Raw genomic sequence first — 25,247 nt, 5'->3', positions numbered from 1 at the left:
TTTTTGTTTTAAATCGTGACTCACATTGAGTCCTGGGGTTAAATTTGGGGGTCATTTAAGGGTTAACTTTGGATTTGGTGTTTCTAGGGGTCCAACTGATGCAGGGCATTTTTGAACATGATTTTTTTTCTTCTTCATCTTTGGATAGAAAGGAAATTATTCGTCTTGATCGATTAAAATAGGACACTCTATATATGGCAGAATTATTATTGTCATTGCGTGTTAGATCAATTAGGTACTTCATTACGCTGGTCACTCATTCATTTATAATTTCAATTTTCCACTAATGATGTCATCGTAAACGTCAGATAATGGGACGTAAGTTGACTTTTTTGCTTCGTAAAAGTACAGGGGATCGGTAATATCGTGTATGTTAAAACCCTTCTTTTGTAGTTCCATTTTCTTTACTTTGAATGTACCCGTCATGGGCAACGCATCCGTGATCCTTAAAAATAAGGGAATAGCGTATCCTGGAATGTGAGATTTGAGACCCTGCGCCAATTCGTTTAAATTTACTGTTCTGTCCTTGTCCACGATGGCTGCCATTCCAGCTCTGCCTTCGCTGCCAGGGACCTAAAATTTTTGTTTGTATTTTAGATGGATTGATCCAATTGAAAAACTGAAGATTTAATTTTACTGTGTTAATGAGTTCAAAAGATTCTTACCTCAACTCCATAAACAACTGAATCATTTAAGCCAACTACTTTGGCTATAACTGCTTCTATTTCATTGGTAGCGACGTTCTCTCCCTTCCATCTAAAAATTGAAACACTTGTTAAAAGTCAAAGTCATTTATGTCAAAGGAAACCTGCCATTCAGTGCGACCAGAATTTAATTCAGTTATGTGGAAACATAACAACACATGCATTTTTTTTTCAGAATTGCCGTTGTCATGTAGAAAATGACACTGACCAAGTAAAATGTACCATTTCATTTCAGTATTTTAAATATTTTTAGATATGTATAAAACTTGTTCGGCTGCAATTAAGATTATCGATGGGAAGAGAGAAAAAATGTTATTTTCATATTGATTAAGCCATGAAAGAACCTTTAAAAAGCCAATTTAGAAATATTTTCCGTTCCGTTCCTGTTATCTAGGGAATGCACGTTTCTGCATTCCATTTATTTATTGTTAGTTAGACAAACACGTCACAAGAAAGGATGGGTTGAGACGTGTACCAGACCAGTGTAAGTATAGTCTTTCCGAAGTCAGTTGAACATGTATAAAAACGCCTAGCAATAAAATTTAATGAGTTTCATAGGCATCCCTAAAAAAGTTTTCTGCTAAAAGTAAACAATTATAATAATTTGTACATAATGTGTAGAAAATTTCTATTATATGTTCATTTGGCCAACAACATACTTTAATTATTTATGTCCTTTAACAATTTTATTATGTTGATGGTAAATTTCGTTTTGTTCCGTTTCAGAAGGTTTCCAAAATGCCATGTTGTATTGATATTGGTAAACAAAATGTCCTATTTATTTCTCCCTTTCGCAATTGTAATATGAATGATTAATAGAAGGTGCCTATAATAAATTAAAATTACCTGAATCACACCAAATTCTGCATTGCTGTACTGCACTGCTAGGCAATTTGTCGACCACTTGTCAACAACTGAGATTTATTGCCCAGTCACCCTGTGTGACTGTTTTATACGTCGTTTGTCTGCGACCAGACCTGTATATGGGTATGGCTAAATAATATGGGAACGTGTTTTTTTAATATTTCAATGCTAAGTTGCTGCGTCAGCAACCTGGTACATACTGGCAACCTCTTGGTTCTTCAATTGAGATCGGAAAGACTATACCTCATAGTATTTTGAACTAACTTTAGCCAGTGACTGGAAAAATATGGTCCACTGTCCAGCCCACTTTTTTATGTGTTATTAAAACGATAAATGTTTGTGTAGGTATATTTCCTGAGCAAAAAAGTATATTATTTCCCGAAGAAAAAGTAAAAAGAGCATGGCAAGTCTGTTCACATTGAAAATAAGTACCAAACCAAAGCGAAGAAAATTGAAATTTGTTCTCATTAGTTATCTTCTGTTTCATTACTGTACTATCTTCGGAGAATTTGAAAGTTACTTTACATAAGCAGTTTGTTGTATTTTATATAATGCTCTGTAGTTAAGTTTACATGAATCTGTTTTACAAACGAATTCCAAACTAAACAATCGATTGAACTACTCGAAAAAGTAATATGAGAATTCATACATTTTTTTGAAATGTAATTATTGCTTTAACTTTTAACCCATTTATTAATTGAGGAAAGATGTAGTTTTGGGAAAAAAATCGGTCGAAATTACTAAGCTCGCCAAGGGTCAAGAGAGGAGAAAAGAAAAGGGCATTGAAAAGTCTTACAAATGCTGTTTTTGTTTGAAGTCGATAAAACCAACCAATTTCAAGAAAATCAATATACAGGGTGGCCAAATGAAAACGAAATAGAGCCATTTTCAGGAACTGCGTCAAGAATATAAATAATTAGTTACATTTTTCTTCATTACTTTACTTCTTTTCTTAAATATATGACGTTACACGCTAATCCAAATACCATCTATAACTCTATTATGTCAGCCGACGTCGTTTCGTTGCCGAACATACCACAACCGAGAGAAAATGCGTATCGCTCCATCAAATAATCTTATTCAGTTTCTCGCTTTAGTTTACTGGTTTCTGCTTGGTTTTCAGATTAATTTTTATTTAATTTTTGTGGCAAATATTTGTACTAATACGAAAAATGTTCCGAAAGTGCACATGTGTAGATTTCCAGATGCGCCTGCTAGAAGGTAAAAATGGATATTGGCATCATCTAGAAAAGATTTTTCGTCGACAAAAAAGTTGTAAAATGTCCATGAAAAGCAGCAATTCTCACATAACAGCGAGGCTTAGGTAAATGCCACTATCGCCTTTTCTCTTATTTCGCCTTAACATATTATTTTAAGTTTATTTTAAGTTAAATACGACGTATGTGTTATATGTCTTTCAATTCCATATAAAGTTTTCAAAAAGTGTAGCATTTAACAACTGCCTCTGTATTTACCTAAAAGTGTCTCCTGTTCTGTCTTTAAAGTAGTAATAACCAAGCTCATCCTGCACCAGCAGATCTCCAGAATTGAAATAAGCGTCTCCTTTCTTGAAAACGTCTCTAATTACTTTACTGCTTGTCGCCTTTTTATCAGCGTAGCCGGAGAAGTCATTGAGACTCCTACGGGGATTGATTTTTCCAATAAGTATGCCATCTTCTCCAACAGGGCATCGCACGCAGAAGCCCTCTTCGTTTCTGACGGGCTCGTGAGTGTCTTCATCGCACTTTATTAGCGTTACGGGATACAAGGCGTAGGCGTATCTCGGGACGAAACCCACTGAGCCAACGGTGTTGTCGATGTTCACTGTAACAAAGAAAGAAATGTGGAAGTCAAAGATGTTTTGGTTAGTTTAAATTATTCGTTAATTTAATTAAGATTATTTGTTGCAACGACACGTTAATTTTGTCTTATAATTTACATTACTGACATTAAAAAATTTGAAAATGATGGTAATTCCACAAGCGTTATTGTGCCTGTTGTGACTTTGGTTTTGTTACAAATATTAACAAGTCAGACAGGGTGTTTTGTAACGAATAGATCATACTGTAATGAAAGGTTCTTGGAATCAAAATATGCCGATCTAACCTAACTTACCTTGCAAGGTGCAAAAGATAATAATAACAAATACAGAAGTAACAAATAACCGTTAAAAAATCAAATTATCTACCTTAGGTCTGCCAAAGATGAGCTTTGTTGTCAACTGGTTACAAAGTTATTTTCAAAATTGTTGATTGAGAAAAACGGGTAGCTTTCGCCCCCCCATTATTGAATTTGTCGACCAGTAGTTCACACGGTTAGACAAGAAGGAGACATTTTATGAGGGTGGTCTGAAAAGTTTCCGACCTCAACATGAAGATGGCAGCACTCGTAAATAAAAGCTAGTGAATTTCGTTGTTCATCTGTTGACAGTTACTCACCAAAGTTTCAGCCATTTTGGACGCGTAGTTGTTATGTAACAGTCGTTTGAGTGAGTTGATGTGAGTGTTTTTATGAAAATGGACAAAATCGAGTATCGAGCTGTCATTAAATATTTGTTTTTGAAAGGCAATACGCCTACGCAAATCAAAGATGAGTTGGATTCTGTGTATGGGGACTCTGCACCATCATTTACCACAGTGAAATTTTGGGCAGCTGAATTTAAACATAGCCGTAAGAGCTTGGGAGACGATGAACGTTCGGGATGTCCAAAAACTGCAACTACCGACGAAAACATCGCCAAAGTTCACCAAATGGTGCTAGACGACCGCCGAATTAAAGTGAGTGAGATAGCAGAGGTTATGAACATGTCAAAAGAACGTGTTTGTCACACATTAAATCAACATTTAAACATGAGAAAGCTGTTCGCGCGTTGGGTGCCGCGTTTGCTCACGTTAGACCAAAAACGTGTTCGAATGAACATTTCCAACGCTCTGTTGGCGCAGTTTAGCGCAATAAATCCGAGTTTTGGCGCCGATTAATTACTGTAGATGAAACTTGGATACACCATTATACGCCCGAAACAAAAATACAGTCCAAACAGTGGACTGCAAAGGGGGAACCGGCTCCAAACAAAGCAAAAACTGTTTTTTCTTCTGGGAAAGTGATGGCGACTGTTTTTTGGGATAGTCAAAGAGTTATTTTAATCGATTATCTTCAAAAAGGAAAAACCATTACAGGGGCATACTACGCATCACTACTTGACAAGCTGAAGGCAGAACTTGCGGAAAAACGGCCACATTTGCAGAAAAAGAAAATCCTGTTTCATCAAGACAAAACAGCGTCTCACACTTCAGCGGTTGCCATGGCGAAAATCCACGAATTACGGTTTGAACTGCTTGACCATCCGCCTTACTTAGCAGATCTAGCCCCAAGCGACTTCTTTTTGTTCCCTCATCTAAAAATTGCGCTCGGAGGACAGAGATTTTCGTCAAATGAAGAGGCAACCTTCGTGAACAATTATTATGCAGAAAAAAACGCCGAGTACCTACTATTTGGACGGGTTACAGAGATGGGAGCATCGCTGGGAGAAGTGTATAGAGTTACAAGGAGACTATGTTGAAAAATAAAAAAAAAATTCTGAAAAAATGTCTTGCATTTTTGTTAGGTCGGAAACTTTTCAGACCACCCTCGTAGATATGGTTGAGGAAAACCCAAATATCAGTAACCTATAAAAACTTTCTCAAAAATGAAATAAATAAAGCTGTTGTGCACTGGAAAAAAGTTGTGGCGAAGCATTTCTATTGTGCTTTATTTATTTTTGAATTATTATTAAAAACGTGATTTTAAAAAAGCTAAATATTAGGAACAAGCAAACTTCAAATTACTGACAATAAAGCTTGTCTCTAGTAGGCCTAAATTACATAACTTTATTGGTTACTTCTTATTTGAATTTGAATTTAGCATCACTACAAACTCCCTTAGATTGAAATTAGTCCAAATATATAATTGTGTCAAAAGAAATAGAAGAAAACTGATCTTTAACCCTCCATATGGTTGTAATTAATCGGCCTACTTTGACATCAGGAACCTCCCATTACAGTAAGGCCTACTCGTTACAAAACACCCTGTATAATATCGCGCACTGATATTAATAAAACGTTTTGCTCATTGCTATGCAAATATAGTTGCTGTTCAGAAATGCCACTGCATTTTTGCCTAAAACTAAAACCATATTTAAACATAACATTTTATTCATATATTCTCGAAACTATAATTTTTTTTGCATCTTATATTTTTTTGATATACTATAAAAAAAAAAGTTATAATATCTCTCAGACAGCAAAACAAATAAACAAATTCATTTAAATTTAGTCAAGTGGAAAATAATGGAAATTAAATGTATAAAATGCGTACCTAATTTATCAATTTAACATGTCTCCGTTGCTATCTATTAGATGTTTGGCAGATAGACATTTTTTAAATTTAAAGTAACTACTATATTTTCTATCTTTGAGAATAATAAATTCCTCAAAAAATTAAATCTACCTACCTATATTCTCTATCTTTGGGAATAATACATTTTCCAAAAAAATATATCTACCTACCGCAATGAACTATTAAGGTGCGTATACATCTGCGCGCCGAGCAACCCGCGCGGTGTGCGCGCCGCGCGTTCGTTGCTCGTCCAATGTTCGTTTGAATCATTCATTTTGAAGAACCTTCCGCGATCCAAAGAAAACCCACGAACATTTTAGTAGACATTTTGCATTGTAGATGATCATGTTTTTGTCGCGCGATAAAAATTACGCCGTTCCGGTGATGGCACACTATCCTGTTAAAAAAACGGAATGGTACCGAGCTTATGATGTCGCAAGCAATAAGCGGTCAATTTTACTCGAATGTCACCTTCTGACTTCGAGAATCTGCTGCAGAAGATTGGTCCTCATATTTCCAAAGAAGATAGTTATTTCCGCACTGCAGTTTCCGGTCAAGACAGGCGAGTATTAATATTTGTTGCTCACAATTTGTTTAATTGTTGTTTATAACTCGCTGTTTAATTTTCGGTGACAATAGGAACAAACCTTTACATTAAAAAAAATTCATCAGTTCATCAAAAATTTATGCGTGACAGCACCTCGCCATTCAAAATATATTTTTCAGCTTTTGTTCGATATAATGTTCGTTGAAACATGATAAAATGTACAGATTTTTTTTTAATGGTTGACACTTACTTATTTTACGCCGACACAGTTTTCCAGAATTTTAAAGTTTAATCCTACACTTTTTCGATGTTTCAGAAAATAACTTTGATATAAAATAATATTCGTATTCGTTAAAAGAAATCGCAGTTTCATCATGTTCCGTTGAGGAGTCATTAACTACAAGGGCGTTCCAAAGTAAACAGGATTTTTTAAAAATAAGAACTGAAAGTTTTTTTGGCAAAACCGATTTATTTTATTGAAAATAGCCCCTCCCGACTCAATACAAGGATTTGCACGGTCCAAAAGCATGTCGACCGAGTGTTTTAGATCGTCAATTGGGATGTCCTTCAGGATGTCGATACAAGCCTTTTGGATGGCTTCTGTGTCCATCAAACGCTTTCCTTTCATCGGCAAATCATTTTCGGAAAAAATAAAATTTGCACTGTGCCAAATCAGGTGAATATGGCGTGTGGTTGACAGTTAAAATGCGATTTTTAGTAAAAAAAATCAGTCACTACTGTTGATCGATGAGATGGCGCGTTATCGTGCAACAAACGATGAATGAGATGCACCAAACGCTTCAAAAAGCCAAGATATAATTGTGCAAAGGTTTGGTCCAGTGGAATGAACTCTTTGTGGACAATAAACTTGGAATCGTAAAAGCAAATCAACACTGTCTTCACTTTTGACTTCTCCGAACGAGATTTTTTGAGTTTTGGCTCGTCTGGCGCCTTCCACTGGGCATTTTGAGGCTTGGTTTCTGGATTATATTGTTAACACCATATTTTATCACTAGTCACAATATTGTAAAGGAGGCTTTTGTCCATTTTGGCCTCTTTGATGTCCTTCAAATGTTGAATTCGGATCAATTTTTGGTCGTCAGTTAATTTATGGGGAACAAATCACTTTTCGGTAATCCAAATGTTCGGTAAAAATGCGATAAATTGACGTTTTTGATATGCTCAATTCCAATTCCATGAATTTCAATGAAGATCTTGGGTGAACTTTGACGATTTCATGCACAGTTTTGATGGAATCTGTGGTGATCACAGATTTCGGTCGGCCAACATGTTGCTTATCGTTTATGTCCTTATATAAACTTAGTTCATCGATTAAAACATTTTGGTAAAAGTTTTAGCAAGTTTAAAATAAAATTTAATGTTAGCTTTTTGTTCGATGCTCATTTTTGTACCGATGACACAAACATATTGTGATTTCAGACGCAGTAACTTCGCTCCGTTCAAATATTATGAAATTTTGAAAGTATATCAATGAACGATCTACCTTTCCAACGCATGTAATTGCCCATAGATGGCCTCACTAGGAAATACCTATTATTGAAAAGTCCTGTACTATGTCCTGTACTTTGGAATACACTTTGTATATCTCCCTTGATAGCGCCATCAGCGTGAGCCTTAATGCAAAACGTGCAACTAGTCAATTTCACGGATTGTTCACTGTATTTTTAACCTAATATTGCAGATAATATAGCTATGCATTTAGGTATTTTGTCTGTGATAATATTGACTGACTCGAATCATGGAATCTACGTTGCATATTTAAAAAGATATGAATTTCTGAATGTAAAACAGCTTCGAATCAAATATTCGTTTAAATGAAATAGACATTTATGGTTTTCTACGCGAATATTTCTTCACATCACGGCATCACGCCTCTACTTTTCAGAACCCATTTTTATGTTTGTAACCCGATAGAACATTGATTTAAATAAAACATATCCTATAGGTATTTCTGTGCACAGCTGTGGACTTCAAAAACAAGGTTTTTTATTATTGTTTTTTAAATCCCTTAACTATTGAACGTCCAATCTAAAGATTGGAAATATTTTTTTATCCACAATTCTACCCACTTCAAGAAAGATTATTAATTCTTTAGACGCGCCCATTGGATATTGAATTCTATACTCACTTAAGTTGGAATTTCCTTCAGTCGCCCCATAAAACTCATAAACGTGCTCGATTTCAAATTCGTCGACAAACTGCTTCCAAATTTCAGGTCGAAGACCATTTCCCAGGACCTTCTTTACAGTAAAGTTTACTTTTGTGCCAGGCTTATGAACCGATAGCACATATCGACATATTTCACCAATATAATGAGCTACCTGGAAATAAGTTGAAACGAAAAAAGTTTGCAAACTATTCTAGGAAAGAATTATGTAAGAATTAAGAAAACATTATTGTACTTACTGTGCAGTTGTACTTTTTGCAGTCGTTCCAGAAATTGGAAGCTGAGAACTTTTTCCTCAGCACTACTGGTATTCCAAACATAATGCTTTGTCCTACTCCCACCATCCCTCCAGCGCTGTGGTAAAGGGGCAAAGGGTCGTAATATATGTCGTTTCCGTTTAAATTCGCCATTGTGTAGACGGCACTAACAGCGAACATGTATCTTCAATATAAAAGTAAATGTGTTATGCAAAACATGTTATGAAGCAGGGAATGAAATGAACTTTATGAAATTGTAAATTATTAACATTCTAGAAGGTGCTTTCAAAAGTAAACAGCATATTTTGGTATTTCTACTGAGACCATCTATTACATGCGTCGGAAAGGTAGACTTCCGTCCACTGATGAACTGTCAAAATTTCATGACATTTCGACGAATGGAAGCGAAGTTATTGCATCTGGAGTATGTTTTTGTCATCGGTACAAAAATGAGCATCGAACAAAGAGCTGATATTGGGTTTTATTTTAAACTTGGTAAAACTTAATTGACGAACCAAGTTTATGGCGATGATTGGTGAAACAGTCGGACATAAATGATGAGCAACATGTTGAGCAGCCAAATCCGTGATCTCCGCAGATTCCATCAAAACTGTGGTGAATTCATCAAAGGTCGGTAAAAATTCTTCATTAAAATTCATGGAATTAGAATTGAACATCTCAAGAACATCAATTTATCCTCTTTTGGCCGAACATTTGAGCTATCGAAAAGTGTGTGTCCGGTTTGTTCAGCACAAGTTAACTGACGACCAAAAAGGACAAAATGTTCCTTTACAACATTGTGACTGATGATGAAACATAGTGTATTCAATATGATCCAGAAACCAAACGCCAAAGTGTCGAATTGACGGCGCCAGATGAGCCAAAACCCAAAAAATCTCGTTTGGAGAAGTCAAAAGTGAAGACAATGTTGATTTGCTTTTACGATTCTAATGGCATTGTCCACAAAGAGTTCAGTCTTGTGGGTCAAACCGTTTATGTACAATTAAATTTTATCTTGGCGTTTTGTTGTGTTTGGTGCATCGTATTCGTCATATTCGGCCAGAATATCGCCAAGAAGGAAGGGAACTATTTTGAATAAAATAAATCGGTTTTACCAAAAAATACCTTTTGTTGTTCTTATTTATAAAAAATCATGTTTACTTTGGAATGCATCTTGTATGTTCTTTGAAAGTAACCAAATAATATAAAGGAATCAGTAATTAGTGTGTTAATTTTTTAAATTAAAATATAAGGTACCCAGGCGAATTAAGGCCCAACCTAAGCTTTCAACCTTTGAGTCATTTTAGTTACAGTGTATTCAACAAAAATGGATGGATTTTGGTAATAACAATTCTGTTTGTTTTTTTAACGAGGTGGATTAAAATAAGATGATTTAGATTTTTAGATCAACTACTTAGAAAAGTCATTGTCTGAGGTGACAATATTTTTTGAAATTGCTCTACAACTTTTTAGTTTGACTTCTTAGTAACGTACTTATTTATTTGACGTAATATTTTTTAAGATAATAACATAGAGAATGTTATTATTTTAGCGTTCCATTATAAAAAAAAAACAATTGTTTGGTTTATATATCCTGAATACAACATCAATTGTTCAATTATATATTTTTCTCGCTAAGAATGCTAAGATGCTAAGAAAATTTTCTAAAATTTTTATCTCTATCAATTTTTGCCAGATAGAAGGGTAAAAAAGATAAGGTGAGTAGAATATAAATGATTCTGTCCATAAAAATAAGAAGAAAAGTTTGGAAGAACTTGTTTTCTGTCCTAGAGTTATTAAGGCTGTTTCAAGAATATAAAAAAAGATAAGAAACATTTTAGAAACAATATTTATATAAACTGCTTATCTTATTATTAAGCACAGAATCCTTCATCCGAATATGATTGAAATTCTCGAACACCCTGTATATTTTCAGTACATTGAATGTCGAAGATACAGTACGCATTGATAACACAACCCCACAAAAAATTAAACCTAAACCTAAACTAAACTTAAACCAGATCTGATCGAGTCAAACAGACACCGGATTCGGATTCAGCGACCCCAAAAACGTATAGATACGTAGGTTTAATTTGTTGGTAATTGATTTTTTATATTTGACCTTGAACTGACCTTAAACCAGAGCTAATCTTGTTGAACGGACACCGGATTCGGATTCAGCGACCCCAAAACTATAAGGATACCATGGTCTTGTCTTTCGGGCTGTGTAATAAGCATTTTAAATAAAACCGCTGATTGTGAAACTGCAAAATGGTATTTCAAATTAATAATAACCAAGATCTTTCAAATTTATTGAGAACCTCTGGAATTGGTCGCTAGATAAAAAGACGTGACTAGTGGTGGCCATATAGCAAGCCGTCTACTTTTTGTGTCGTTTTTTTGTAAGTGTAAAAATTGTTAGTTTATTTTTAGGTTATCATCAGTTCTAATTAAGTTTTCATTATGAACACATTAATAGTGAGTTTAAGTGGGCATTTAGTTTTATGGATTTGCACTAATTTGGACTAATTGGATTTGTGTTTGTCTGCTTTACGATGTGTGTGCGCGCGCGTGGTAACGTATAGAGACCCAAATAAAAACTAAGTTAATTATGCACCTTTACAACAATATGTGAAATAGTAGGGGTGATACAATTTAGCAGACGAAGAGTAATTACTTTTATATTTTTAAACAGAGCCAGCAGAGCATGGATGGAGTCAACGGTTCCAAAAATGTTTCCTTATTTTATTGTGGTAAGTCAGAATGTTATATAAGAAAATTGGATAATAATCATTGACGTAAGCATAAAAAGTGCAGTGATCAAGGAAATTACGAACTACAATAAAAAAACAGGTTTGACAAATGTAGAGAAAAGTCGTTTTTTCGCAGGAATATTAGTTTTCAAAAAGCTTTGTTCAATGGCTCAAGTATAGCCTTTGTTAAGCATGTGGCCTAATTTGGTACAAGTACGGAAGTTTCGTGATTAACTTACAACTATTGTTAACTGTTTGGCCACTCTTCAGCTTGCATATGACATAATATTTTGCTAACAATATTAATATCTTCCGTTACCTTGAGTGAGATATAACTGCTGCTTTGGGAAGACCTGTAGTTCCAGATGTGTAAATGTACACCACCTTATCCCTTCGTCTAGTCAATGCTATATCTTGTTCAGGCGAAGCGGAGGATTGGTTTTCTATTGCTTTATTGAGATTAATTGAACCATCTTCCACTATCCTTTCTCCTGACGTATTGAACTGATACAGTTTAACGGGTTTTATTTTGTCTTTAATTCCATTTACAGCTGCAAGTAAAATGTATGTAGTTTAATTTTTTTTATAACAATTTTTTATTCTCTGGCAAAGCTACGATTTTAAAAGGTGTGGGTATCTTACCATTTGCATAGCTAGTTCCATAAATAATTGCTTTACTATTTGCCACGGAGATGCAGTGATATAAAGGATCTGATATAAGATTTGTATTTATCAGTGCCGTTACCACACCGATTTTCGACAGTCCTAGCCAGATTCCAACATATTCTGCCCTATTTTCGAGGAGGAGTGCTACAGTATCGCTGTGCTTATATCCTTCTTCTTTGAAATAGTGTGCTATTTTGTTGCTGAAGTCTTCAAGCTGAAATTAGGTTAAAAAAAATTATTACCTAATTGGAAACAAGTCGATGTATCTTATTTGTCAAACTCATTGCATATTTTGGGTATTCAATGATTCAGTCACTCCCTGCTACCCTTTAGCTTCGGGTGGACATTAGAAAACCTAAAAATTTGCAAAAATTCGACGGATTCAAGTCACGAACCACACCACAAATTTAGGTTACTAAATTTATAAAATTCGCCTTAAATTCTTTTAGTTTGTGATGTTTTAGAAAAGTTATTAATGTCTTTGTTAGAAACACGTCCTCCTAATAATACCAGTTGACAAGTATTGTAAACCCTCAATTAACTTTATAAACCACTTTTTATAAAACAATGAAACAAAAATAAAACTTCCAGTTACATATAATACTCACTCGTACTTTAGAAACTAAAACAAGATTCGAAAAAAATATCTGTTTTGGCATTTTGGGCAGCAAATAATTAATTTTGTTTTGCCATTTTTGCACAACCCTGCTGCACATTCTTCCTGACGGTATCTTAAACAACACAACAGACGCATATTCTGAACTTTACCTTGCTGACACAAAAAACAAAACCAACTCTCTGTTTTTCTTATGTTGTCCTGAGTTGCTTTTCCTGTTTTGACATTTGTAAAAGCAACTATGGAAGCCTATTTGGCTAATCTGACAAAATTTTGCTTATTTTTGTTATTAAATAAACCTCGTAAGGCAACTGGGGTAGTAGAGTTCAGCTTTACGCGTTTCCATAACTGGAGTCTTCAGTTGTGATGATAGTAATAATTTTTGGAAACTCTTTACGCCATCACTTAGTAAAGTACTTCGAAATCTGTTTTCCTCGCTGGCCAAATTAACTTTTTGACATGACTTATGCGTACCTGATGAAAAAATCTTAATCACTGCTGTTTTTTGAATCAGAGTAGTCAGTGAATTCTAGAGGATGATTATGGATAGACTCCTTTGCATGGCCGCATCCAAAAAAAACCGACTAAATGCTATGTTGTAACAGATTTTGGAGCTTCAAAGAGTAAGGGGTTTCTGGTATCCAACTGCAGGGTTACAGGACTGATTTCTTTTTGTATGTCCAGAATATGCTGCTGGGTTTTTAATTAATTTAATTTAGGTAATGCCCTATTAAATATGCTCTCGTCACTTACTCGTCTGCCGAACTGTAAATTCATGACTTGAGTTTGATGCGAATCTACCGTTGAATTTTTGCAGACTTTTAGGTTTTAGGGTGCTTTTCTGGTGTTTACCTGAAGCTGAAAGCTGCAGAGATTAATTTGGTCTTTGAAGGTCCATAATATACTCGTTTTCAGGACTGTGTCTATGGATAAACCTACTGAATACAGGTTTTAGGGATGATTTTTAGCAATTTAAGAAAACTCGATAGTGGTGAAGCATTTCCCACATCAGATTCCGTTTATGGGGATATACAAATATATAAGGGCCTTATTTGTAGAATATGCTACTTTCTTTGTGTGCTTGTGTAATTTTTTGAACATAATACTTCTCAGATTTAGACCAAAAAGACTTAGTGAACCAAAAATCTCAAACCACTATCAATGATTTTTTGAACTTTTGATGGTTTTATGTGTTATGAAATTTCTATAGGTACTTTTTTTGTGTTATTATTATTATTATTAAATTAAATAAAGTAATAATTCGAAAACAGTTCGTTTTTCAAACAAAGGGGCCTTAGAAATAACAGATACCATTAGGAAATAAATGTACTGATCAAATTTCCAAAATACTCAGTGGCGTCAAAAGAGCTTAGTGACAGTGGCTTACAATATTTTCGCCACTGGTTAACAATTCATAGAAGTTCTGTTTTTAGTTAGACAAACTATTATTCCAAGTTTCATTAATCTACGTCAAACATCTTCTGAGACATTGTATTAAATTTCAATTTACTGATTCTCGAATACCAGTGACTTTAGACTTTGGATTCGTTAAGGTGTTTAATTTAAAATAATAGAAGCAAAACTCTGTTTAAGGTAATTCACGGACTTTGTAAACGTCTTGTAAGTACAATGTACATAATTATCGTTTTTCTGTACATATCGTTATTTTATAAATTAAAACAAAACGAAATAAAAGTAACACGATTATTTTTGCGATCGTTCTTTCCTGTTGAGTGACGTTTTTTGACGATAAGGATTGAATAAATGAGGTTAAAATTTAAACGGAAATGGATATGATGATGATAGTTAAAAAAGTACGTACCTACTTACCTATACCTAATTTTTGCTAGTTATAAGAACGCGCTATTGTCCATTTTTTTAAACATTGCGTTTTGAACAATTTTATAAAAAATTATTATAAACTAGAACCGACTAGAAAAAAATATTGATTTTAATAAAACTATTTGTTAAATATTCATCAATAACATCCACTAAACTTTTTTACTTTTATGTTTTTTATATGGTAGTGAATTTCATATAAAGCTTTCTTACAAAACGAAACTAGTCTCGACTTAATGGAGTGTTCTGTATATTGTGTTACATTTGAACAAAATGTTTTTTCAGGAGTACAATGGTATCAGATTTTCTAAATCTATTTCTAGTGGCGAAGAAGATATAAGATGCGATAATTTTTAAATATTTGTTTGAGGGAGGCGTTTTTATGCGTAATTTTCAATGAATTCATAGTTGTCTTTTGACGAGAGTTTTAGAAAATCTAAACACAAGTTCCAAACAATATCTTTTCACTGTACCAGTTATACAAAATTTCCTCAGGGCATAAAAGCATATTTTTACCTCTTATGTTTATCATTACATTTGCTGAACTTTACACACCATTTGAAATATGATAATTATTGAAATCAATAAATTGATACAAAAAGTTGCGAAGTGTACTATAAACATAATCACACCCAGCAGAATGCTATAAAAATAGATTAATTATAATAATTATTGAGTAGTATTTTTACAAAATTCTCGACAAAACATGAAAGGTACATGGGTGTGCAAGTTTTCCATGATCCTTCTCAGCAAAAAATTAAGGAAATCCTTGTATTTCAACATTTTTATAGTTTAGATGGATTTTCTTGTTCTATCATTGTCTTACTAAAAGTGCAATTTCTTGTCTATAAATGGCTAAAGAAAAATACTGTTTTAATTTGACATAATATTTCATTTAACATACCATAAGTTGGTTTATCACGCTTTTTAAGAACATCTTGTATAAAATTGTATATCATCACAAAAGACTTAATGGATACAATGTTTGCGTTTCTAAAAAAAAAAAAATAATGTGGGGTGATATTTATAACCAATAGGTAAGTACATATAATTTAAAGTTGAGTTTGCAACTGTATTTAGCAACAAAATGTTATTGGTATGTAATAAAAAGTGCATATAATAATTAACTTAATTGATTGCTAATACGTACATTATCTTAATGTCACTATTAATGTATATTCAATTATTTTTTGAAAATCAGCGTTTTACGGCGAAAAATTTAATTATATTCCGTTTATCAAGTAATGAATAGTCCATTTATACACATATTTTGCATTTCTCGTGCAGATAAAAAATAATATCTATTATTCTTTTATCGCGACTTATAAACATAACCCATGGCCTTCAATTTTTTTAGTTTATGAATTTTAAGATTTTATGTCCCAAGGAAGATTATGAGTGTGTATGATATATAAATTGTGTCAAACAGAGGTTTCCTGACAAGTATCAATTTTTCCCATATTTGGTATTGGTAGTGTAGTAGCTTTTACTTATTTAGAGCATATTTTGGCATTTGAGACAGTCATGAAGAGAGAACTTGAAAATTATGGCCGTTATTTAAACTACTCACTGAATTGTAGCTATAGTAACTCAAGTAGAGTAGTAGATTAATGTATTATGACATAACCTATGTGTCAATGACATTATTTTAGATGGAACATTATTTTTATCTGCTAAGAGTTAAAAAGGGTATCAGTTAATGACTATATTCATCTGACATCAAAACGATAGTTATGTGGGTTGTCAGACAAATATTTATCACAATGACTAATAATAGTTTTAAATAAAAATTGGTAAATAAGAAGACTTTTCTCAAGTTATTTATTTGTGACAGTTATAGTTCTTTCTCTCTTTATTTAACTTTTATTTCTTTTTGTTTTAATTTTTACAGGTGCGAAATTACACAAAGAAACAGAAAAAAATTAAAAAGATTTGCATATAACGATTTCCAGTATTTAACTTGATGAATACGTGTATACAAATTAAGCAAGTTACAATAAGGCCATATTTTATAAACATATATGTTAAATATAACATAGATATGCTTGTCTGATAAAATAACACGCAAGGTGATTCAAAACTTGCTAATTAATATTATATGAGAGGAACCAAATAGATAGGTAAGTTTTATTTTTTAGAATACAAAAATAAATAATAACTCTCAAAACAAAACACCATCAATCGTCGAGTCGATTAATTACCCAATAAAAGTGTCATATTATATGTATTGTTATTTTCCAAAATACTTTTTTTCGATATCTACAGTGTGTTCATGATTATGTTCTGAAGAAGAAAACTTTTTTAATTTATTTTGTGAGAAAATGCCATCCATCCATTTATAAAATTTCTTGCTTTTTATATAAAAAATTCATAGAAAAATTTAAACACGATCAAGAGCAATCCATTCCCACACACTGAAATACGAAAAAGATTAAGTAAACGATATTGTTAGGAATCCACAAAACAATTGAGACTATGTTCAGAACATTCATGGAATTCCTAAAATAATGCCATACACTTTTCCTAATTTCATGATTTCGCTATACATTGCTCGTGGTCATCTTTAAATTTTTCACAAGAAAAAATAGAAGACATACAAGAAAATAATATTTTGAGATCAAACAAAGAATGTTATAAATAACTGAAAATGTGAATTTTTTTTATAAATAAATGCATATTTTTAGTGATATTGAAATATAATAATAAATCTAAATTAATTTAAAAAAATGCGTATAATTTATGTTTAAAAAGCCATGAAGTTTATATAAATAGGTAGACAAATAAGTAACTAACCTGTTGATAAGTCCAAGTTTCATCTTCAAAATAAAACGCCACTTTCTGAGGATGTTTTTTCACTAATTTTGTAAATAACTTTGGTATTGTTTCTTGACATTGGTCCCACTTGTACATCAACCAATTCATTCTTAAAAAGCGATGTCCCGCTCTGAAAACATTAAAAATTGTTTTGAGTCTCTCCCTTTAGGCTATTTTTTTTCTGCGAATTATATAGAACTGAAATTCGAATTTATTTCAATCACAATTTCATCTGGACCGTAATCATGAGTACAAGAAGTTTTAGAAAAGAATTGTTAATGAATCACAAACACATTTAAGAACTTCGTTAATGTATCAAATTGTAGTGTTTTACACCTACATAAAAGTGTAAGGATAAGTAATCAAGTATAATTATTAAAGTATTTTATATTCAACAAGCGACGAATGGAAATATTAATATATACTTACATAATATCTCTTCGTATAGTTTTGGCCAGAATATAAATCCATCTGTATTTTTTTTCTGTAGAGAGGAACCATGTTAATAGGAATATTATGGACAAAATCCAATACTGAAATTAAAAAAATCCTTGCATAAAAAGTCTATACATTTTCAGCCTCTGGCATATAAATGGTAGGGATTTTGCTTTCAACTATTTCTCTTTATTGTAAAAAATTGAAGAGAACGTATTACTTTATAATAAAATTAGAAATCACTTTTTTAACTCTTTTTATCTATAAGGGTGTTCCAGAAAACATTAGTTATATAGCAATCATAGATTCACTAACATTGAGTGTTAATGTCTGTGAACTGACATAATGTATTCAACTGATTCAAACTGAGTACACGTTATAAAGAAAACAATAAAAATCATCTCCAAATGTTTCACTTTGTGCGTCAGTAGCGTAGAGACGGAAGTGTGATTCTTTGTTTAATGGATCTTTTAAGAAAAACAACTGGAGGAAGATTTTAATTATTTGATTCCGCAAAAAATTGATTTTATCAAATTGTTGATCCAAAAAAAAATTGAAGCTTAAAATACTAAATTGACTTTAGGTATATTTGCACTGTAAAAAAATCGCTATGAGTGAATAAAGCAATAAAGGTACGAAGTGAATCCAATGAGTGGAATTATTGAGTACATTTTACTCAATATTGAGCATTTTGATAATTTTACTTTGTGATAATATTTTGAATTAAAACTGAGTACTTTCACTCACATATAATAGGTACCCGTTAAATAAATTCTGGAGATAAACTCGTATTTGATGCACTTTTAGTTAAATCTGAGTAAATGTCCTCACTATTAAGTGACCCCACCCCATTCTATGGTTGTTGTGCGTTGTCTTTGTCTATTCCCGTTGTCCAGATTAGGTAATCTCGTGGCGTGGTGTATGACGTGTAGTGCTGGACAAGTGTCCGTGTTTAAATCCAGTAGTTTTATTACAATAATTAAAAACAATAATATATTGTCTCGAATAATATTTGGTTAAATAAACAGATAGTTAAATTGTTACTACTACTTACGCATCTGCAATGCACAATATAACTTATGGCAATCTATTCGTCCGATCAGTTAACCAATTCCTTTAATCGAGACCTAAAATATTGTATCTAAAACAGATCTGTGTAGAAACCACTGTGGCAGCTTAGGAGTTTATAACTTTAATACAATGATATTTAAATTAAAATTTAAAGAGAATATAAGGTGGTGTAAAACCACTCCAGAAATTTTCGTAGTACAAAATTACTCGACAATAGTTAAATTTAAATCATATTAGAGAGAAAGTCAACTCTTAATTGGTTTTACATACTCGGAATAGAGTCAAAAATCACTCACTCGAAGTTAGCAGAAACTCGGATTTAAGTAAAATTCACTCACTTCTGCTGCAATAGCTTCACTCATAAAATTTTAATTGTACTCATACTAATAGAGTGAAAATTTCACTCATTCAGGTGTGGACAGAAATTGATACATTACTGAGTAAAATTGAGTCAATTTCAGTGAAATTTTTTACAGTGTGAGATACGAAAAATGTTAGCAATTACGTTTAATATAACCTGTTTTATACTTTGGATTTGAAAGGATTAGGAATAATATCTATTGCAGTGTCTGCTTCTGGATGAACTCATGAACAGAAAAATATATTTTTCAACAATCTCTTTAAAATTTCTTATAATTGTAGCTGCTAAAATCTTTCGATACAATCAATTTGGTGTTTTAAGAGTCTATTCTTGGAATAACAATTACATCTCATTTTATTCAAATTTTACCAATTATAAAAGAGTTTGGCAAAAGGAAATTTTGTTTATAATCGACATATAATTCAGAAACTCAGTTTTCCTTAAATAAAGAGGACTAATCACTCATATTATATTGATATATGGAAAGAAATATTTGAATATATTTTTTATTGCTTCCCAAGTGCTATGTACAGCAAATTTGAATCAGATTCCTATGTCGGTTCTAACAGCTATTTGTTGTGGTTCTAATACCTATCATATTTTATTCCCATATTAAGGCGATTTTGTACTAACTGTATAGTGATTATTTTCATTCACTTCATTAGTAATTCTCAAACGGTCTGTGGTATTATGAAACAGTAACCGCTACGATCTCGGTCGACTATATTTCTATGCAAATTTTAATATATGTATTTGGCCGAACAAAACAGCACTTGGTGCTCCATTACAGTTGAAGGTGTAGCTGTGTTAATTATTAATATGACGAAATCAGATTTTGTTAGATCGGGATACTCTGCTGTATGAAATTACCAAAGCGGCATTTCTTTTGTATGATTTTGCGACATGTCATTTAAAGTCATTATTATTTTATGTCTTTGCGAACGAAGGTCGGGAAGTTGGGGATACATACAGGCTGAAAGCCCAAAACTGCATCCACAACTGCACTAAAAAAAAATAATAAACTAAACATTGAGAGTGAGAACACTAACTTAATTACAGAAACAGTGGAAGACCTTGAAGAACTTAACTACTACTACTACTACTACTACTACTACTACTACTACTACTACTACTACTACTACTACTACTACTACTACTACTACTACTACTACTACTACTACTACTGCTTCAGCTTCTGCCTACTGCTACTACTACTACTACTACTACTACTACTACTACTGCTACTGCTACTACTACTGCTACTGCTACTGCTACTACTACTACTACTACTACTACTACTACTACTACTACTACTACTACTACTACTACTACTACTACTACTACTACTACTACTACTACTACTACTACTACTACTACTACTACTACTACTACTACTACTACTACTACTACTACTACTACTACTACTACTAAAGAACTACTTATTTTTAAAATAACTTCAAGTTATTAGTACAAAATATCAGTTACTGTTTTTAAATCACAGTGTTTAGTTTGTGAATCTCTGTCTCAATTACATCCGATATTGACTTATTTCGCATTTTAGAAATAAAAGTACTTCATAAAAAGTTTTACTTATCGTGAAAAATCATAAGCCATACTCAGACTTTCAAAATAACATACGAGGTGGTTAGCAAACAACGTGAATTTGTGCCAGTAAAGTATTAGTTTATTGAGACAAATTTAAAAATGTTACTGAAAGAAATTGTTTATAATGTCAATAGTAATCCAGATATGAAATTTGAATGGCGTTTTAGTTGATATTTTTACGAAAATTATGATTAAAATAATTTTATAAATTCAAGGCAAGCGCATAATTTATTGAATAAAATGATAACAAAACTATTCTATATTTTGTCCTCCTACTGTTACACATTTAATCAGTATTTCTAAATTTTTCATAAACTAAGTGAATTGTATCCTCATTTATGTCGGCTATTGCTTCTGATATTTTCTCCTTTAAAAGATTTAAATTATCTTGTAAATCATGGGCATAAAATTTTTGCTTCAAGTATCCCCATCAAAAGAAATCAAGAGGTGCTATGTCTGGGAAGCGTGCAGGCCATCTTATAGGACTAAACTGTCCTATCCATTTATTGTGGAAATGGAGATCTAACAAGTTTCTTACACTAATTGCATTGCAGATTTCTTCTGTCTTGTAAATTTATATCATCCAGAACAGGCATTAAAAAGTTTTCCAATATCTCTATATAACTGTTCTGATTTACGTTTGCGTCGAAAAAAAATGGTCCAATAATTTTTTTATAATGTATCGCACACGAAACATTTACTTTTTTATATCGTTGATTTTTATTTATAATACGGAAATTTGGATTATCTTCCGACCAGTGCCTACAATTTTGATAACTAACAACTCCATTCGTAGTAAATGTTGACTCGTCGGAAAATAAAACCATTCTGTAGAAAAATCTATCTAATATAATTTGTTCCCCAATTAACATACAAAATTCTAAACGAAAGGCATCATCCCCTTTTTCAAGCTTATGTAATCTTACTGGTTTGTAATGATGTTATTTATTATCTTTTAGAATTCTCTGCAAACGGCTTTTAACATTTAAATCTAGTGACCTTTTTCTTAGTGATTTCTTGGGTTCATTTCTTACCCAATCAGTTGCAAGCATTGTAGCAGTATCATTTTCATCATGACTCTGTTTTTTTTATATCTTTCACATCTCCAGTGTTATCGAACTTTAATATCAACTCTCGAACACAGTTCACTGAAACGTACACCTCGGGATATTTTTTATTGAATAGTTCAATTATACAGGGTAGCCCATCGAAAACGTACCGCAAGGCATTACAGGGTAGTAATGAACTTTTCGGCAAAATCCAAAAACAGGTAAAGTTTGCTTCTGAGGGGGACAACTTTTGGCGCAAAAAGCATAGCAAAATCTTCAACCCCCTAAGTGGGGGTGCCATCCCCCAAATTTTTTTAAATGGGAATGGGGGTCAAGTGGGGGGTCATTAGAAAGGGCTTTTAATTCTCTATACATCGATTCTTACTTTTTGAAAATCGATCCATTATTTTAGAAAATATGCAGCTTTGAAAATACGAACAATATTTTTGACGAGAAATGCGAAAATCGATTTAATTTTACTTCAAAACTTACGGTATTAGCTTGGTAAATTCCTTCAAAAGAATTCGCTGTTTTTTTTTTTCTGATTTGCGAATTCTTTAGCCTGATTTTGGTGAGCAAAAAATTGTCCGCTTTTTGTTTCGTATTTAGATAGGCCACAAGAAGTTGCTAGATAACTGTCTTGTGACTTGTAGTTGAAGAGTACCAATACTGCCGAGTCTTTTAAATTGATTAATTATGGTGTACTCAATTCCAGAAAGAGTAGAAATTATTGAGCTTTTTTTCAAAAACAATGAATGCGGAAATCGGGTCGCCGAACTGTTCAACCAACGGCATCCTGAGAAACATGCGTCTGGAAAAATTGTTCGCGAATTGGTGGCCAAATTTCGCGAAACTGGCTCCGTTCATAACAAAAAGAGGCAGGTTGAAAATCCGGTACTAAATGAACCTACGGAAATAGCGGTATTGGGGCAAGTGGCAATGGATAGTACGCTGAGTACAATGCAATTGGCTACTGCGACAGGAGTGAGTCGTACAAGTGTCCAACGAATATTAAAAAAATACAAATTCCATCCTTATAAGATTCGGCTAGTGCAAGAGCTAAATGAAGACGATTTTGATCGTCGTTTGCAATTTTGCGAAATAATGACTGAACGAGCGATAAACGATAATTTCCTCTTTAATGTGTGTTTTTCGGACGAGTGTACGTTCTTCTTGAATGGTTTAGTGAATCGCCATAATTGTCGTTACTGGGCTGATACCAATCCAAGGATTTTCCATGAGACACACTCCCAACACCCCCAGAAGTTGAATGTATGGGCAGGTATTTTTGGAAATTCCATTGTAGGTCCTTTTTTCCTTCCTGGAAATTTGACAGGCGATATGTACTTGGATTTACTACAAAATGTCATCGACCCAGCTCTAACAAATATCATAGAGGACGACCCTGCTTACAATGAACACGAACTGATTTTCCAGCAAGACGGAGCTCCTCCACATTACTCGCTCAATGTGCGCAATTACCTAAATGAGACGTTTCCAGGACGCTGGATAGGACGAAGAGGTGCAATTGAGTGGCCCCCTCGGTCACCCGACTTAAATCCTTTAGATTTCTTTCTCTGGGGGCACATTAAAAGCAAAGTTTACAGCACTCCACCTGATACCTTGGAAGATCTGCGAGGACGAATCATTAATGTATGTCGCGAAGTAACACCGCAAGTGCTCCAGAATGTTCGACAACGGTTTGAAGACAACCTGTATCATTGTATGCAAGTTGGCGGACAACATTTTCAGCATTTACTTGACTAATACCGTAAGTTTTGAAGTAAAATTAAATCGATTTTCGCATTTCTCGTCAAAAATATTGTTCGTATTTTCAAAGCTGCATATTTTCTAAAATAATGAATCGATTTTCAAAAAGTAAGAATCGATGTATAGAGAATTAAAAGCCCTTTCTAATGACCCCCCACTTGACCCCCATTCCCATTTGAAAAAATTTAGGGGATAGCACCCCCACTTAGGGGGTTGAAGATTTTGGTATGCTTTTTGAGCCAAAAGTTGTCCCCCTCAGAAACAAATTTGACCTGTTTTTGGATTTTGCCGAAAAGTTCTTTACTACCCTGTAATTCCTTGCGGTACGTTTTCGATGGGCTACCCTGTATATTTGTATGATACTTCACCTATACCGTAACATTTAACTAAATAGATTCGTTGTCAACATTATTAAAAAGTTATCTGATAAGGACTTGACTTTTTTATAAATAAATATCAGTATATGGATATACACATAGAATAGTTTTGTTATTATTCAAGAATTTATGGGCTTTCGTTGAATTTATAAAATTTAATCATAATTTTCGCAAAAATATCAACTTTGAGATACGACGTTCAAATTTCACATCTGGACTATTATTAACTATTAACATTAGAAACAACTTCTTTCTGTAAAAAACTAATACTTTACTTTGGCACAAATTCACGAATTCTTATTTGACAACTACCCTTTATGTTATTTTGAAAGTCTGAGTATGGCTAATGATTTTTCACTAAAAAATTTTTATGAAGAATGACTTTCCCTTAAAATGCGAAATAAGGAAAATTACAAGTATAGTTGGGTCCATCCGGAGACACACTGATAGTTTTTAAAATTTCAAAATGTCAGAAATTAAAGTTTCAAGAGATAAACGTATACATACATATGAAATTCTTTTTTTAAATTTAGATGTTTCTACATTTTTACCACCCTCTATCTGATCATAATCAATTAACATAATTCGTCTTCTATGATACAATATAAGGTAATTATAATATTTTGGAATTTATTTTGGTATTAAGTAAAAAATGTTGCTGGCTATCGATTCCCAAGTGTTATTGTGATTTATTTTTATCTGGACGATTTTATTAAAAAGGCGTAAAACATGCGTTCTTAATCTTCGTTGTAGACTTCTTTCTTAACATTTCGCCCTAGTGCAGTCCCACTGAATAAAAAAATTGTTCTACATACATTTCTGTTGAACATCAAAGAGTTTAGTAGAAACATATTGAAAATACAAACCATTTCTGTAAGCACTTGCATTAAAAAAACACGCACAAAATAAAGAGCCCGCTATCTATTAAACACACCTAGCGTATACTCTACCGCTTAC

The 25,247-nt window shown here is 32.9% G+C and overlaps 1 protein-coding gene across 1 annotated transcript; it reads right to left on the bottom strand.

The window, feature by feature from the left end:
- LOC108908664 (long-chain fatty acid transport protein 4-like) lies at positions 1-25,247 on the bottom strand. The gene is made up of 10 exons (XM_018712775.1): positions 25,157-25,247; positions 18,052-18,155; positions 17,602-17,752; positions 12,330-12,567; positions 12,007-12,238; positions 8,917-9,118; positions 8,639-8,831; positions 3,044-3,392; positions 666-756; positions 1-573 (listed from the first exon to the last, which is right to left on the bottom strand). The coding sequence occupies exons 1-10, from the start codon at positions 25,175-25,177 to the stop codon at positions 265-267; spliced, it is 1,890 nt and encodes a 629-aa protein (XP_018568291.1). The 5' UTR covers positions 25,178-25,247; the 3' UTR covers positions 1-264.

This window comes from Anoplophora glabripennis, unplaced genomic scaffold, assembly GCF_000390285.2.
Source record: "Anoplophora glabripennis isolate ALB-LARVAE unplaced genomic scaffold, Agla_2.0 scaffold162, whole genome shotgun sequence".
Classification (NCBI taxonomy): domain Eukaryota; kingdom Metazoa; phylum Arthropoda; class Insecta; order Coleoptera; family Cerambycidae; genus Anoplophora; species Anoplophora glabripennis.
The sequence above is the reverse complement of the archived record's forward strand: the minus strand, read 5'-3'. Positions and strand labels throughout refer to the sequence as shown.

Excerpts from the sequence above, each read along its gene's own strand:
- LOC108908664 (XM_018712775.1), bottom strand. The coding sequence starts at position 25,177 with ATGCAAGTGCTTACAGAAATG. Across the intron at positions 17,753-18,051 it reads ACTATACGAAGAGATATTAT|AGCGGGACATCGCTTTTTAA; the intron begins GTAAGTATATAT and ends TAATGTTTTCAG. Across the intron at positions 12,239-12,329 it reads TGGAACTAGCTATGCAAATG|CTGTAAATGGAATTAAAGAC; the intron begins GTAAGATACCCA and ends TTTTACTTGCAG.